The sequence below is a fragment of the Chiloscyllium punctatum genome, chromosome 39 (genome assembly GCF_047496795.1).
Source record: "Chiloscyllium punctatum isolate Juve2018m chromosome 39, sChiPun1.3, whole genome shotgun sequence".
Classification (NCBI taxonomy): domain Eukaryota; kingdom Metazoa; phylum Chordata; class Chondrichthyes; order Orectolobiformes; family Hemiscylliidae; genus Chiloscyllium; species Chiloscyllium punctatum.
In genome coordinates this window covers 66,937,184-66,954,219 of record NC_092777.1, presented here as the reverse complement: position 1 = coordinate 66,954,219, position 17,036 = coordinate 66,937,184, and the positions used below count along the sequence as shown (strand labels likewise).

General features: G+C 47.9%; 1 protein-coding gene across 1 annotated transcript; it reads left to right on the top strand.

The window, feature by feature from the left end:
* The first annotated feature begins 9,294 nt into the window (after nt 1-9,294).
* On the top strand, nt 9,295-16,491 carry wfikkn2a (info WAP, follistatin/kazal, immunoglobulin, kunitz and netrin domain containing 2a). Its single transcript, XM_072558986.1, has 2 exons — nt 9,295-9,831; nt 13,333-16,491. Exons 1-2 carry the CDS (start codon nt 9,634-9,636, stop codon nt 14,842-14,844), a joined length of 1,710 nt encoding a protein of 569 aa, XP_072415087.1. The 5' UTR covers nt 9,295-9,633; the 3' UTR covers nt 14,845-16,491.
* Nucleotides 16,492-17,036: the final 545 nt, after the last annotated feature.

Genomic DNA, 17,036 nt, shown 5'->3' with positions numbered 1-17,036 from the left:
CTTTGTGCAGAGAGTGGTAAGGGCATGGAACACCCTGTCTGCCATTGTAATTAACTCAGCCACATTTAGGGGCATTTAAACAGTCCTTGGATAAGCACATGAATGATGATGGGATAGTGTAGGGGGACGAGCTGAGAATAGTTCACAGGTCAGCGTAACATCGAGGCCGAAGAGCCTGTTCTGTGCTGTATTGTTCTATGTTCTATTTCTGATAAAGGGTTTTTGCCTGAAACATGGACTTTCCTGCTCCTCGGATGCTGCCTGACCTGCTGTGCTTTTCCAGCACTGCACTCTCGATTCCACTGTATCCAGACTGCTCACAATTTTGAAAACCTCTATCAGATCTCGTCACAGCCTCTTCTCTCCTAAAACAACCAACCCAACTTCCTCAATCTACCCTCATCACTGAAATTTCTCATTCCTTAAACCATTTTTATAAATTGCTTCTACTCTTTTTCTCTCTCTCTCTCTAACGTATTCACATTTTCCCTATAATGTGGCACCCACAGCTGTGCATAATACTTAAGAGTCTTGTATAAGTTTAATATCACCACCTTGCTTGTGTACTCTATGCCCCTATTAAATAAGGCTGAGAACACTGCATGCTTTATTAACTGCTCTCCCCCCACCTCCGTCCTGCCACCTTCAATGATCTGTGCACAAATACACCCTGATCCTTCTGCTCCTGCATCCCTTTCAGAATCGTACCCCGTATTTTATATTGTCTTTCAATGTTCTTCTGATCAAAGTCTCACATTTCTCTGCATTGACCCTCAAATGCCCCCTCCCTGCCCACTCCAAGATGTCAATGTCCTTTTGAAGTCCCACACAGTTTACAGTTCTTGCAAACGTAGTGCCATTTGCAAACTTTGAAATTGTACCCCATGCACTAAGCTCCAGGTGATTAATATATTTCAGGAAGAGCAGGATCACTAAAGTACAATTTTGGTCATCAATATTAAAGAGGCTACAGTGGCACTGGAGATGGTGTGAAAATGATTGACAGAAATAATACCAGGGTTTGTTGGCAGGGGGAGGGGTGCTATACCTATGAGGAAAAGACAAACAGACTGGGTCTCTTTTCTCCTGACATGGTGGCAAAGTGATCAAGTTCACGAGCCAGATATTCCAACATATTCCAAAGTTACAATTTTCAGAAGAGAATTTGCAGGAGTTGGGATCAATATAAAGGACGGAATAGATACAAGAAAGAAAGAGAATCTTAGTTTTGAAAACAGAAGCACTAGAATCAGTTTGGGTGAAGCCTACACTACTGCAAAGTGTAGACAGTATTGATTGGATTTACTTACAGATCTCTCAACAGTAATAAAAATATTGGACAGAATATTGCTCAGGAAGTTGGAGACACAGCTAAGTGATTATGGTGGATTTAATTTCCACATAGACTGAGCAAAGAAGACTTGCAGCAATAATGTAGAAGACAATTCATGAAATATATACACACAATAGTTTCTAGGTCAGTATATCAAGGAATCAACTATGAACAAGTTATTTTCGATTCAATGCTATACAATGAGAAATAATTAATTAATAGTTAGTAGTTTTGTGGTAAAAGTGTCTCTAGGGAGGATTGATCATAATACATAGAAATTTTATTGAAATTTAAGCAATATCAGAGAGATTAAACAAATATTTTGTGCAGTATCATATCTTTGTTCTAGAATGCATTAAAATATCCCAGAACTAATAGGGAACCAAAAATGAGGAAATTAAAGAAGATAGTCCAAGCATTACCGGACAAATTAATTGATTAAGCAACACTAAATCTTCTGATCTGATGACCTACATCTTCAGATACCAAAACAGGTGACTGGAGAGATTGCAGATGCATTGGATTTGACCTTCCTGATTTTAGCAAATTCTTGAGCAGTGACTACGAGAATAATAATAAATATAATCGCACTATTTAAGATAACATAAAGGCAGAAAATGGGAAACTCTAGTCCAGTTAGTCCAATATCTATAGTAGGTAAAATGCAAGAAGCTATAATTAATATATGGTAACAGGACAATTTGAAAATCATAATACATGAGTATTTATTGAAAATGTACCTAGTAGGATTGAATTGTGTGGAATTAAATCAGATAAATGTGAGGTGATGCATTTGGGTAGAACAAACAAAAGGTAAGGAACACCTGATGAATGATAGGGCTCTGGGAAGCACCATGGTTCAGAGGTGCCTTGGTCAGTCTCACGTCTGTGGTCAGCAAAGTTTTGGAAAGAATTCTGAGGGATAGGATTATGACTATTTGGCAAAGCATAGTGTGATTAAAGGCAGTCAGCACAGCTTTGTGAGGGGCAGGTCATGCCTCACAAATCTTATTGAGTTCTTTGAGGAGGTGTCAAGACAGGTCGATGACGGTCGAGCAGTGGATGTGGTGTATATGGACTTCAGCAAGGCATTTGATAGGGTTCCCATGGTAGGCTCATTCATAAAGTCAGGAAGTATGGGATACAGGGAGATTTGGCTATCTTGATTCAGAATTGGTTGGCTAAGAGAAGGCAGAAAGTGGTTGTAGATGGAAAGTATTCTGCCTGGAGGTCAGTGTTGAGTGGGGTCCCGCAGGGCTCTGTTCTTGGGCCTCTGCTCTTTGTAGTTTTTATAAACACCTTGGATGAGGAGGTTGAGAGGTGGGTTAGTAAATTTGCAGATGACACAAAGGTTGGAGGTGCTGTTGATAGTATTGAGGGCTATTGTAGGCTGCAGCGCAACATAGACAGGATGCACATTGGGCTGAGAAATGGCAGATGGAGTTCAACCTGGATAAATGCGAAGTGATGCATTTTGGAAGGTTGAACTTGATGCTGAATATTGGATTAAAGACAGGATTCTGGCAGTGTGGAGGAACAGAGGGATCTGGGTGCGCAAGTACATAGATTCCTTAAAGTTGCCACCCAAGTGGATAGGGTTGTTAAGAAAGCATATGATGTTTTGGCTTTCATTAAAAGGGGGATAGAGTTTAAGAGCCGTGAGGTTTTGCTGCAGCTCGCACTTGGAATATTGTGTCCAGTTCTGGTCGCCCTACTATAGGAAAGATACAGAGGCTTTGGAGAGGGTGCAAAGAAGGTTTACCAGGATGCTGCCTGGAATGGAGGGCTTACCTTATGAAGAAAGGTTGACTAAGCTCTGACTTTTCTCTCTGGAGAGAAGGAGGAACAGAGGTGACCTGATCGAGGTACACAAGGTAATGGATAGAGTCAATAGCCAGAGCCTTTTCCCCAGGGCAGGATTGACTGGTAGAAGGGGTCATTGTTTTAAGATATTAGGACGAAGGTAAAGAGGAGACACTAGAGGTAGGTTCTTTATGCAGAAAGTTGGGAATGCATGGAATGCGTTACCAGTGGTGGTGGTGGAAGCAGAGTCATTAGGGACACTTAAGTGACTGCTGGACATGCACATGGATAGCAGTGAGTTGAGGGGTGCGTAGGTTAAGTTATTGTATTTTATATTAGGATTAAATCTTGGTACAACATTGTGGGTCTAAGCGCCTGTTCTGTGCTGTACTTTTCTACGTTCTATGTTCTGTGGTGTGCATGTTGACTGGCCCATAAAGAACAGGAAGATAAAGTAGTTCAGAAGACAATATGGTATACTTGCCTTTATCAGCCAAGGCATAGAGTTTAATAACAGGGAGGTTATGTAGGAACAATGTAAAATGTTGGTTAAGCTGTAGCGAGAGTATTGTGTGCAGTTCTGGAATCCATATTAAAGGAGGGATGTGAGACCACTGGAGAGGATGCAGAGGAGATTTACCAGGCTGTTGTCTGGGCTGGAGAGTTTTGCTTAGGAAGAGAGATTGGAAAGGTTGGGGTTGTTTTCTCTACAGCAGTGGAGATTGAGAGGGGACAGGAATGAGATAAGTAAAAATATGAGGGGCATAAACAGGGTAGGCAGGAAGAACCTTTTACCCCTTGATGAGGGATCAGAGACCAGGGACATAGATTTAAGATAGGGGACAGGCAGTTTACAGGAGATGTGAAGGAAAACATCTCACTCACATGGTGCTGGAACCTGGAACTCACTGCCTGTAAAGGTGGGAGAGGCAGAAGCCCTCATCACATTGAAAAAGGATTTAGATGTGCACTTGTGATGCCAAGATATTAGAGGCTATTGGCCAAGTGCTGGGTAAAAGGATTTGAAAATTAGATGGTTGTTTATGACTGCCACAGGCTTGATGGGCCAAAGGACTGTTTTCTGTGTTGTAGATCTTTATGACTCCATTGTAAAGGGAGGGTAGTGGATGTAGTAAATTGGATTTTGAAACATATTTCAATAAGATGCTCAGATGAGGTTATCACACTAAGTTAAAGCTCAGGGGAGCATGGATAAGGATTGGTCAATGTTCAGAACATGACGAATAGGAATAAAAGGGCCATTTTAATACTGGCTGGCTGTACCTAATGGGATGCTGCTGGGATAAGTGCTTCAGACTCAGCTATTTATATTCTATTGGCTCGGAAGAGAACCCTGTGTGTAACACAATCAGGTTTCTTGATACAAAGTTAGATAGGAAGGTAAGCTGTGAGGAGGATGCAGAGAGGCTGCAAAGGAATTCAGACAGGGTGAGTACATAAGCAAGAATAGGGCAGATGGAGCAGAATATCCAGCTTTGTGAAGTTACACATTTTGCATGAAAAATTAAATAATGCAGTATATTTTATAAAATGAACAGAAATGTTGGAATGCATTCATTCAGGCGGATTTGGGTATCATTCTATATGACCCACGGGATGTTAACAAGAGAGTGCAAATAGCAAGGTAAGTGAAATGTTACGGTTTATTATTAGAAAGCTGGAATATTGGAATGAAGATTTATTGCAATTTACACAGAAACACATGGTCAAAGTTTTTGATATTGTTCTGACAGCTCAAAGTCAAGGATGTCAAAATTCAAGCCACCACTACTGTGCTGTTTGGTTGGCAAGTTAACATTGATTGGCTGAGGCATATAATTAATATAAAAAATCCCAGACAGTCACTACCCTTTGGGAGGATTGCTCTGCATCTCTGCTGTAAATGATTGTTGTATAACTGAGTCCCCTAGTTAGTTTACCACAACACAGAATAAGCTGCTCATGATCTTTAGTGGTTCACTACAAAGTGCAGAACTTAAAATTATTCCTTCAGTTGACACAGGAAGTCAAAACACTGGGAGTGCCTGTGTATGAATGTGGAACGCCAATTGTCAGAGAAAATGGGTCATGTTCTGAGTTCACCTCATTACTTTCAATGAGGTGATGGAGTAATGATTTGAGCACTTTGGATTGTTCAGTAAGTGCTGTCCAAACACAAACCACACCCAAAACAGGAGATGGTTAACTATATCCTGCATGCTGACTATTACACACAGGCTGTTTAATTCAATCAGCATATAACTGGCTTACCCTGCCATTGATTGGCTAGTTTGTATGTGTGGTACAGTAACCCACTAAGAGTCAGTGTGTGTGGGACTGCACACCAGTGACAGTCAGTACATGTGGGACTGTACACCATTGAGAGTCAGTGTGTATGGGACTGTACCACAGAGAGAGTGAGTGTGTGTGGGACTGTACCCCAGTGTGACTGTCCCTCAGTGAGAGTGAGCGTGTGTGGGACTGTACCCCAGTGAGAGTCTGTGTGTTGGACTGTATCCCAGTGAGACTCAGTGTGTGTGGGACTGTACCCCAGTGAGTGTCAGCATGTATGGGGCTGTACCCCAGTGAGACTCAGTGTGTGTGGGACTGTCCCTCAGTGAGAGTCAGAGTGTGTGGGAGTGTACCCCAATGAGAGTCAGTGTGTGTGGGACTGTACCCCAGTGAGAGTCAGTGTGTGTGGGACTGTACCCCAGTGAGAGCCAGTGTGTGTGGGAGCTGTACCCCAATGAGAGTCAGGGTGTGTGGGACTGTACCCCAGTGAGAGTCAGTATGTGTGGGACTGTACCCCAGTGAGACTCTGTGTGTGTGTGTGTGTGTGTGAGAGAGAGAGACCTTACCCCAGTGAGAGTCGGTGTGTGTGGGAGTGTCCCCCAGTGAGATTCAGTTTGTGTGGGACCCCATACCCCAATGAGAGTCAGTGTGTGTGGATGCTGTACCCCATTTAGAGCCAGTGTGTGTTGAATTTACCCCAGCGAGTTAGTGTATGTGTGACTATATCCCAGCCAGAGTCAGTGTGTGTGGGAGGGTACCACAGTGAGAGTCAGTGTGTGGGGGACTGTACTGCAGTACCAGTCAGTGTGTTTGGGAGTGTAAACCGGTGTGAGTCAGTGTGTGTGAGACTATGCAACAGTGAGAGTCAGTGTGTGTTGGACTGTATCCCAGTGAGAGTCAGTGTCTGTGAGACTGTACACCAGTGACAGTCGTACGTACCCCAGTAAGATTCAGTTTGCGTGGGACCTGTACCCCTATGAGAGTCAGTCTGTGTGAGACTGTACCCAATGACAGTCAGTGTGTATGGGACTTTATCCCAGTGAGAGTCAGTGTCTGTGAGACTGTACACCAGTGACAGTCAGTACATGTGGGACTGTACCCCAGTAAGATTCAGTTTGTGTGGGACATGTACCCCTATGAGAGTCAGCGTGTGTGGGACTGTACCCCAGTGAGAGACAGTATGTGTGGGACTGTACCCCAGTGAGAGTCAGTGTGTGTGGGACTGTACCCCAGTGAGAGTCAGTGTGTGGGACTGTACCCCAATGAGAGTCAGGGTGTGTGGGACTGTACCCCAGTGAGAGTCAGTATGTGTGGGACTGTACCCCAGTGAGACTCTGTGTGTGTGTGTGTGTGTGTGAGAGAGAGAGACCTTACCCCAGTGAGAGTCGGTGTGTGTGGGAGTGTCCCCCAGTGAGATTCAGTTTGTGTGGGACCCCATACCCCAATGAGAGTCAGTGTGTGTGGATGCTGTACCCCATTTAGAGCCAGTGTGTGTTGAATTTACCCCAGCGAGTTAGTGTATGTGTGACTATATCCCAGCCAGAGTCAGTGTGTGTGGGAGGGTACCACAGTGAGAGTCAGTGTGTGGGGGACTGTACTGCAGTACCAGTCAGTGTGTTTGGGAGTGTAAACCGGTGTGAGTCAGTGTGTGTGAGACTATGCAACAGTGAGAGTCAGTGTGTGTGGGAGTGTACCCCAGTGAGAGTCAGTGTGTGTGGGAGTGTACCCCAGTGAGAGTCAGTGTGTGTGGGACCTGTACCCCAGTGAGAGTCAGTGTGTGGGACTGTACCCCAGTGAGAGTCAGTGTGTGGGACTGTACCCCAGTGAGAGTCAGTGTGTGTGGGAGTGTACCCAGTGAGAGTCAGTGTGTGTGGAACCAGTACCCCAGTGAGAGTCAGTGTGTGGGACTGTACCCCAGTGAGAGTCAGTGTGTGTGTGGGACTGTACCCCAGTGAGAGTCAGTGTGTGTGTGGGACTGTACCCCAGTGAGAGTCAGTGTGTGGGGGAATAAACCCAGTGAGAGTCACTGTGTGTGGGACTGTACCCCAGTGAGAGTCAGTGTGTGGGACTGTACCCCAGTGAGAGTCAGTGTGTGTGGGAGTGTACCCCAGTGAGAGTCAGTGTGTGTGTGGGACTGTACCCCAGTGAGAGTCAGTGTGTGGGGGACTGTACCCCAGTGACAGTCAGTGTGTGTGGGACCTGTACCCCAGTGAGAGTCAGTGTGTGGGACTGTACCCCAGTGAGAGTCAGTGTGTGTGGGAGTTTATTCCAGTGAGAGTCAGTGTGTGTGGGACCTGTACCCCAGTGAGAGTCAGTGTGTGGGACTGTACCCCAGTGACAGTCAGTGTGTGGGACTGTACCCCAGTGAGAGTCAGTGTGTGGGACTGTACCCCAGTGAGAGTCAGTGTGTGGGACTGTACCCCAGTGAGAGTCAATGTGTGTGGGACTGTACCCCAGTGAGAGTCAGTGTGTGTGGGAGTGTACCCCAGTGAGAGTCAGTGTGTGTGGAACCTGTACCCCAGTGAGAGTCAGTGTGTGGGACTGTACCCCAGTGAGAGTCAGTGTGTGTGTGGGACTGTACCCCAGTGAGAGTCAGTGTGTGTGGGAGTGTACCCCAGTGAGAGTCAGTGTGTGTGTGGGACTGTACCCCAGTGAGAGTCAGTGTGTGGGGGACTGTACCCCAGTGAGAGTCAGTGTGTGTGGGAGTTTATCCCAGTGAGAGTCAGTGTGTGTGGGACTATACCCAGTGAGAGTCACTGTGTGTGTGGGACTGTACCCCAGTGAGAGTCAGTGTGTGGGACTGTACCCCAGTGAGAGTCAGTGTGTGTGGGAGTGTACCCCAGTGAGAGTCAGTGTGTGTGGAACCTGTACCCCAGTGAGAGTCAGTGTGTGGGACTGTACCCCAGTGAGAGTCAGTGTGTGTGTGGGACTGTACCCCAGTGAGAGTCAGTGTGTGGGGGACTATACCCAGTGAGAGTCACTGTGTGTGTGGGACTGTACCCCAGTGAGAGTCAGTGTGTGTGGGACTGTACCCCAGTGAGAGTCAGTGTGTTTGGGAGTGTACCCCAGTGATAGTCAGTGTGTGTGGGACTGTACCCCAGTGAGAGTCAGTGTGTGTTGGACCTGTACCCCAGTGAGAGTCAGTATGTGGGACTGTACCCCAGTGAGAGTCAGTGTGTGTGGGACTGTACCCCAGTGAGAGTCAGTGTGTGGGACTGTACCCCAGTGAGAGTCAATGTGTGTGGGACTGTACCCCAGTGAGAGTCAGTGTGTGTGGAACCTGTACCCCAGTGAGAGTCAGTGTGTGTGGGACTGTACCCCAGTGAGAGTCAGTGTGTGTGGGACTGTACCCCAGTGAGAGTCAGTGTGGGTGGTCTGTCTGAGTAAAGTTGTGAATGATTATCAGATCGTGCATGTTGATAAGAATCGGAATGAGTAAGTGGGAGTGTGATGGTGGGAATGATCAGTGAGTGTTTCTGGAGAATCTGCAATGTTTTGTCAACTCTTCGCTTTTTCTGCTTGCGTTGGTAACTTTTCCCTGAGCGGACAAAGATGGAAGTTGTTTGTGAATTGTCGGTGGTCTGTCTGGTTTGGAACAATGTTCACCATCCCGTGCCCAGCTGAGTTCATTGCTGTACATTCGGGCTGTGCTGGAGAGGTTTCCAGTCTTACTGTCCCCCCACCCCCATTCCAATCCCAAAGCTTTAGACAGACGCGCGTTCAAACTCTCTCAACTCTTTCCAACTTTAGCAGCACCAATCTGTTACTGTCACCAAGAGCCGGACTGACTCACTCAGTGAGAATATGTCAAAACTTCATCCAGACTGACTCTCCAGAGGGTACCGTATAAATACAGGGCAGAGGGTTAGGAAATCTCATTAACCACTCGCTTTTCGCCAAAATCACGTGGAGCTGAAACGGTTTAATCCCGTGTCCTCGGTCTGAGAGCACCGAGAGAGGGAGAGAGACAGAGAGGGAGAGGGGTCTGAGAGCACCGACAGAGGGAGAGAGAGTGAGAGGAGAGAGAGAGTCTGAGAGCATCGAGAGAGCGAGAGGCTCAGTTAAATAAATAGAGGGAAAGAGAAATAGATAGGGACAGACAGAGAAATAGTTATAGAGAGGGGGGTAAAGAGAGAGAAAGGAATTGATGAGAACTCGGAAAGTTTGTTTTGCTGCTTGCCTGTGGGTTTAGCCTGTGTCTCAGTATGTGCTGTATTCCGCTGGCTGTGATCAGGAGACTCTCTCTGGGAGTTCAGCTCCTCACCTTGCTGTCTGTAGCTGCTCACTATGTGGCTGGGGCACGGATCAAATACTCCCACGCTGGGATTTGTCCCAATGAGATGAGTCCCAGCCTCTGGGTAGACGCACAGAGCACCTGCCTCCGGGAGTGTGAGACCGACCAGGTAAATAAACCAGCTCCACATCCTCTCCCTGTAATCCCAGTGCCGGCACTTTGGGATAGCCTGACCTATGGGTGAGTGGCTGCTGAATGTCGTTTCTGCTTTCTGCGTTCCTTCCCAGCCTCAGCTTCTCCTACCTGTCAGTGAGGAGGGATCTTTAACAACTCTTTATTTCCAGCTCCTTTACAACGCTTTACCTTCTGCCTTTCAGAAGGGGATTCCTTGGGGATGAGCAGGATTCTAGAGTAATGCTGAAGCGCCTTTTCCCGTCCTCAGGACATTCTGTCTGATTGACTGGAGCCCCTGTGGTTTTTGACCCAGATGTGCTTTTGTTCAGTGTCTGGTTAGTGGGAATCCGAGTCTCAGAGTGGTCTCACTGTTGGATGTCACCTGTCTCCAGTCCCTGGGTACGCCTCTGACACCAACTCCAGTGATTGTAAGGCCAGAGAGGAACGCTCTGCATTCTCAGAGCAGAGTCACAGACTGTAGCAGGCACACCCTCACTCCGTCAGACCCACTGCCCAGCACAGCCACCCCAGCCCAGGGTCAGGATGGAAGCATTGGATTGTTACCGGGCACTGCACAGGAGAATCAGACAGAGGGTTTTAACAAGCGACTCTTCAACAGATAGAGCGGTGCTCAGTGTTAGCATTATGGATGGCTCTGATCCACGGAATAGATGGGGACTGGGACACAGTGCTCAGGTCTGAAAGTTGAAGATGTTGTGGAATATTGGGAATGTGGAAAACCAGTGAAGAAAGAAAGGAGCTAGTCAGACACAATTCCAGAGTTCGACTCCAAGGAGGAAGAATGCCCTGAAATGGTATCACTGGGTCAGAAAGTGCAGGGAGAGGCCAGTTTGAAGAATACAGATTGAAAGAGTGAAGGGGATGTTGCTGTGCACAAACCTCTCTGAAGCTGGAACTCAGCTTCTGACAGTTCAAGCAGATCGCATCGTGCACTTTATAAAATCAAGGTACAGGGGGCGACACTGAGCCTTCAGGCGAGGTTAGCTCCAGCTACAGCTGAGACACAGTGCACTGGGTCCAAACCTGACCTCCTAGGTGTGAGCACAGGTCGGAACTGTTGGGAAAGTCTACAGCAGACTGTGAGGATGAATTTGTGGATCCGTTGGCGAATCTGCAGTCACTCTCCTTTCAGTAACAAAAGTTAGGAGGAGATGGGAGTAAAGTGGAGTTTAAAAACTCCACAACTTTTGGAAACGTGAAAGGTTTGGGAGGATGCAGCCCAGACTGGACTGGAGGTGGTCAGAGGGCTGTCGGCAAAGTCAGGCTAGGACTAGGAATGTGCTGCCTGAGAGAGTCAGGCTGAAAGTACCTTCGATCACAACTTTCCAGTGGGAATGGGTTTAACATGGAAAAAGAAGACGCTGCAATCATCCAGAGAGACAGAGAGAGAGAGAGAGAGAGCAGACAGAGGCGCTAGCTGTGGCCTGTACTATCCCACAGTCTGTCCAATACTAACAACTCACAGACCCTTCCGCTGTTTCTCCGTCAGAGTTAGGGAGAAGATTGTGAAAATTCACCGACGATGAGTTATCAGTCGGTAAGGGTGAGGGGTCTCACCAGCTGTGACCCTCAGGGACCAGCAGCAACAAATCCTGCTCACACTGACAGGCAAATCAACTGAAGGAGCAGTGAGGGGGGGACACGGGTTAGGAGGAAGATTGGATTTGGATGTGATACCCCCTGGTGCTGAACAGCCAGTGTTTATTGACAAGTCTCCTGCCCAGCAGTATGGTGTGATTGGATTGTGTATTCCGTATATGTTATGGTACAGCTGCATTGGGTGGGGGGCGGGTCTGAATGGATTGGTCCTGCACCAAGTAGGAACAGATATTTGAACTGGTAATGTGCTCTTACTGTCTGGGCATGAGCTGGGACTGGGGTCAGTGCTGAGGGAGTGGGCACTGTCGGGGGATCAGTGCTGAGGGAGTGGGCACTGTCGGAGGGTCGGTGCTGAGGGAGTGCCGCACTGTCAGAGGGTCAGTGCTGAGGGAGTGGGCACTGTTGGAGGGTCAGTGCTGAGGGAGTGGGCACTGTCGGAGGGTCAGTGCTGAGGGAGTGGGCACTGTCGGAAGGCCAGTGCTGAGGGAGTGGGCACTGTCGGAGTGTCAGTGCTGAGGGAGTGCCACACTGTCGGAGGGTCAGTGCTGAGGGAGTGGGCACTGTCAGAGTGTCAGTGCTGAGGGAGTGCCGCACTGTTGAAGGGTCAGTGCTGAGGGAGTGCTGCACTGTCGGAGGGTCAGTGCTGAGGGAGTGCTGCACTGTCGGACGGTCAGTGCTGAGGGAGTGCCACACTGTCGGTGGGTCAGTGCTGAGGGAGTGCTGCACTGTTGAAGGGTCAGTGCTGAGGGAGTGCCGCACTGTCAGAGGGTCAGTGCTGAGGGAGTGCTGCACTGTCGGAGGGTCAGTGCTGAGGGAGTGCCGCACTGTCGGAGGGTCAGCGCTGAGGGAATGGGCACTGTCGGAGGGTCAGTGCTGAGGGAGTGCCACACTGTCGGTGGGTCAGTGCTGAGGGAGTGCTGCACTGTCGGACGGTCAGTGCTGAGGGAGTGCCGCACTGTCAGAGGGTCAGTGATGAGGGAGTGCCGCACTGTCGGAGGGTCAGTGATGAGGGAGTGCCGCACTGTCAGAGGGTCAGTGCTGAGGGAGTGCTGCACTCTCCGAGGGTCAGTTCTGAGGGAGTGCCGCACTGTCAGAGGGTCAGTGCTGAGGGAGTGCTGCACTCTCTGAGGGTCAGTGCTGAGGGAGTGCCGCACTGTCGGAGGGTCAGTTCTGAGGGAGTGCCGCACTGTCGGAGGGTCAGTTCTGAGGGAGTGCCGCACTGTCGGAGGTCCTGTTAACTATCTCAGGCGTGTGTGAAAACATCTGTGAGACTAAGGGTTTCTCTGGCCAATATTTATCCCAGAACTAAAAAGAATAATGTGTTCTTAATGGGATCTTGCTCTGTCCAAACATAGGCTGCCATATTTCCTTCATTACCAGCGTGAGTACTTTGTTAACTATGAGGATTTTTGGGACATTCTGAGGATTTGCAGAATGCTATATAAATGTAAGCTCTTTCTGTATTTCTGTTAATTGTTTGCTGTGCTCCAGCTAATGGACTGTGAGATTGAAAAGTGTGAGTCCAGTCCCATAGCGTTCCAGTGGAGTATTCCCCCTCTCCATCAGCAAGTTGCCTGGACAGCACAGATGGGTTGTTGTTGTACAGGAGCTGAATGAACTGGTACAGTCACAATGGGTAGAATGGTCTCCTTCTCCTTCAGCAGTTTTATTGACAGTTTATGGCCATTTGAACAACTTACTCTCCAGCCGATACCTCCTCGTGTGGGTTATTGTCAAATCCTTTGTGATTCCCATCCCTGTCCAACACCGTGCAATGTCTCTCCTACATTCTGAGTGCTAGCTCAATGCAAGTTGTTGTTGAAACGCCTTGTGTTTAACCGAATGCCTTCTTTTGAAAATCTTTTTATTTCCTCAGGACTGTGAAACGTTTGAGAAGTGTTGTCCGAACGTGTGTGGTATGAAGAGTTGTGTTGCTGCCAGGTACATGGCTGTTAAAGGGAGGAAGGGCCCAGTTGGGATGCCTCGGGGAGCCACTTGTGACCGCTTCATGTGTGTCCAGCAGGGCTCTGAGTGTGACATCTGGGATGGGCAGCCTGTGTGCAAGTGCAAGGATCGGTGTGAGAAGGAGCCACACTTTACCTGTGCCTCTGATGGGTTAACGTACTACAACAAGTGTTACATGGATGCTGAGGCATGTACCAAGGGCATCACCCTAACTGTGGTCACATGTACCCACCAGGTGGCCTGGCCACACACTAGCCCCGTGACAATGCAGACCACTGCCCGGCCCACCACGGCCGACTTGCTCACCACCTCCCAGGACGTGGTGCCACCAGCTTTGCTCTCCAACCCGGTCCACCAGTCCACCTACGTGGGAGGCACAGTCAGCTTCCTCTGCGATGTCAGTGGCAGACCAAGGCCTGAGGTCACATGGGAGAAGGAGCTGGACGGGAGGGAGAACATCATCATGAGGCCCAACCATGTCAATGGCAATGTGGTGGTCACTAACATTGGCCAGCTGGTCATTTACAATGCTCAGCTGCAAGACGCTGGGATCTACACCTGCACAGCCCGCAATGCTGGAGGCTTCCTGAGGGCGAACGTCCCACTCTCAGTGATCAAACGGGAAGACCTGATGAGGCAGAACTCTGCCAACACAACTCAGATCCCAGCGACCGAGTGTCTGAAACAGCCCGACCGGGGCAGCTGTGGAGAGCCTCAGATCAGGTGGTATTATGACCCCAAGAAAAACAACTGCTTCACCTTTAATTACGGACGCTGCGATGGGAACATGAACCACTTTGAGACCTATGAGGCTTGTATGTCAACATGCATGAATGAGCCAGTCAATATCTGCAATCTGCCTGCTCTCCAGGGTCCCTGTAAGGTCTGGGATCCCCGCTGGGCCTACAACAGCCTGATGAAGCAGTGTCAATCCTTCATCTACGGAGGCTGTGGGGGCAATGAGAACAATTTTGAAAGCAGGGAGACCTGTGAGGAAATCTGTCCATACCCCAGGAGCCAGCAATGTAAGGTCTGCAAACCACGCTTCAAAATAGTGACAAGCTATTGCAAGAGTGACTATGTGATAGTTGGCCGCATGACTGAACTGACAGAAGATTCAGACTCTGGCCGAGCATTGTTCACTGTAGACAGAGTCCTGAAGGATGAGAAGATGGGGCTTCAGTTCTTTGGCAGTGAGGTCCTGGAGATCACACTCTTAAACATGGACTGGAACTGCCCCTGTCCCAACATGACCACAGAAGATGGTCCTCTGATTGTCATGGGAGATGTCCACAATGGGATGGCTGTTCTCCAGCCCCATAGTTTTGTGAGGACTGTGAATGAGAAACGGATCAAGAAGCTGTTTGAAGTCAAAGATAAGAAAACCTGTGATCTCTTAAGAGAACTGACTGGACTTCAATAGGCTGCTATTTGCAAAGGTTCTTAAGAGAAAAATGATTTTCAAAAAGCTTTTTTGGAAAAAATCTCACTTTTGACAAACTAATTAAATGAGCACTTAATGTCTTAGATTTGTAACAGCTTACAACATGTCTCAGTAGGTCTTTGATGATTGAGAAGATCATTTCTTACAGATGGGCCTTGGTAATAACACAATGAACTCTCAATGGTGTTAGGACAGTAGCAATTTATTATTCAAAGTATTTAAAGGTCCTGAATTCTGCTGGATTTTCCAATACTCTGGACAGAATGAAGGGAGATGTTTGTTTTCTTATTGTTGTCTCTTAGTCACCTCTGAGTTACCACGTGATCTAAATCAGGAAATCACATCAGGCCTCAAGTCTTCATGAGTCTGATCCTTCTGATGCACTGGGTCAGTCCTGGGGCGGGGAGGGGATTGGCTGCCCTGAAATGTCAGAGACTTGCAGCATCATTGAAGGTCAGCTCCTTGGCTGCAACTCAGCTCGAGTGGCTGTGTCTGTGGGTGGGTCTGTCTTGCCCACCTTCCAAAGCTGGGTACTTACCATCACAGACTGATCTGGCCAATTATACCAAACGTAAAGCCACACTGCACAATCTGAACTAGAACAGAACGTTACATTCATCAGCCCCAGTTTAAGGGCAGGGGTTGGAAGACAAGAATGGATAAAGATGACCAGGAGAGACCAAGAGACAGCAACTAGTGGCAGATACCTTCCACCAAATCCCTGCAGTGGCTTTGCCAGTCAGGCTGACTCCTCTGCCTTGGAACATTGTGAAATATACATGACATCAACAACACCACAGGGCAGGGTACTGGCACTGCAAACAATTCAGCAAGGCCAGATACTCGAGGAAGCACTGGTCAGCTTGTAAACTAACAACAGAATTATACTTGTCAGTGTTAGAGGGAGTTTTACCCTGCCTCTAACCCTGAGCTGTCCCTGCCCTGGGAGTGTTTGATGGGGGACAGTGTAGAGAGAGCCTTACTCTGTATCTAACCCCGTGCTGTCCCTGCCCTGGGAGTGTTTGATGGGGGACAGTGTAGAGAGAGCTTTACTCTGTATCTAACCCTGTGCAGTCCCTGCCCTGGGAGTGTTTGATGGGGGACAGTGTAGAGAGAGCTTTACTCTGTATCTAACCCTGTGCAGTCCCTGCCCTGGGAGTGTTTGATGGGGGACAGTGTAGAGGGAGCTTTACTCTGTATCTAACCCTGTGCAGTCCCTGCCCTGGGAGTGTTTGATGGGGGACAGTGTAGAGGGAGCTTTATTCTGTATCTAACCCCGTGCTGTCCCTGTCCTGGGAGGGTTTGATGGAATGAGGGAATGACAATTGAGTCAGCCATCTCTCCACCCGATAGTGTGAGGTCACTCTTGATACTCTAAAGTTTATAAAGATCAAAGAATAGATTGAGCTGCGAAAATTACCCAAATTTTATTATGTGGGAACAGTCATATTTTGTAAATAGTTTTACAATCGATTCAAGTAAGGAAGAAACAGCTTGTAGAATGTTGTTGATTTTACGATGAATGAATTTACAATGACTGTGTAAATACTATTTATTTGTGTCTGGATCTCGTGCCCATCTTTCTGATTATTCAATCTTAATAAAATACTGATGAGTTTGCCTCGATCCTGCTGCATCTGTTGTCTTTTTAAATGTTTGCCTTGTTCACGTGTGAATTTATTGCCTGTCCCTAGCTGCCCCTTGAGAAGGTGGGGGTGAGATGCTTCCTTGAACAGCTGCAATCCATGTGCTGTAGGTAGACCCACAATGCCCTTAGGGAGGCTTTTCCAGGATTTTGATGCAGCAACAGTGAAGGATCGGTGATATATGACATGACATTAGTATGCAGATGCAGCAAGTGTTTCGGAAGGTGACTGGAATGTTGCCATTTCTGCAAGGGGAATGGAATATTGAAGTAGGGATCATCACCTTGCTGTTTCTGTATGGGTGAGATCACACCTGGAGTATTGTGTACAGTTCTGAACTCCATACATCAGAAAGGATAGAACTGAATTAAAAACAATTAGCAGGCAGTTCACTCGACTGATCCCTGGCTCAGATGGTTACCATGTGAGGAGAGGTTGGACAGGCTGGGCCAGTATGGAAGAGAGCACAGTGATCTTATTGAGAACGAGGATCTGAGGGGACCTGACACATCGAAGATTCTGAAA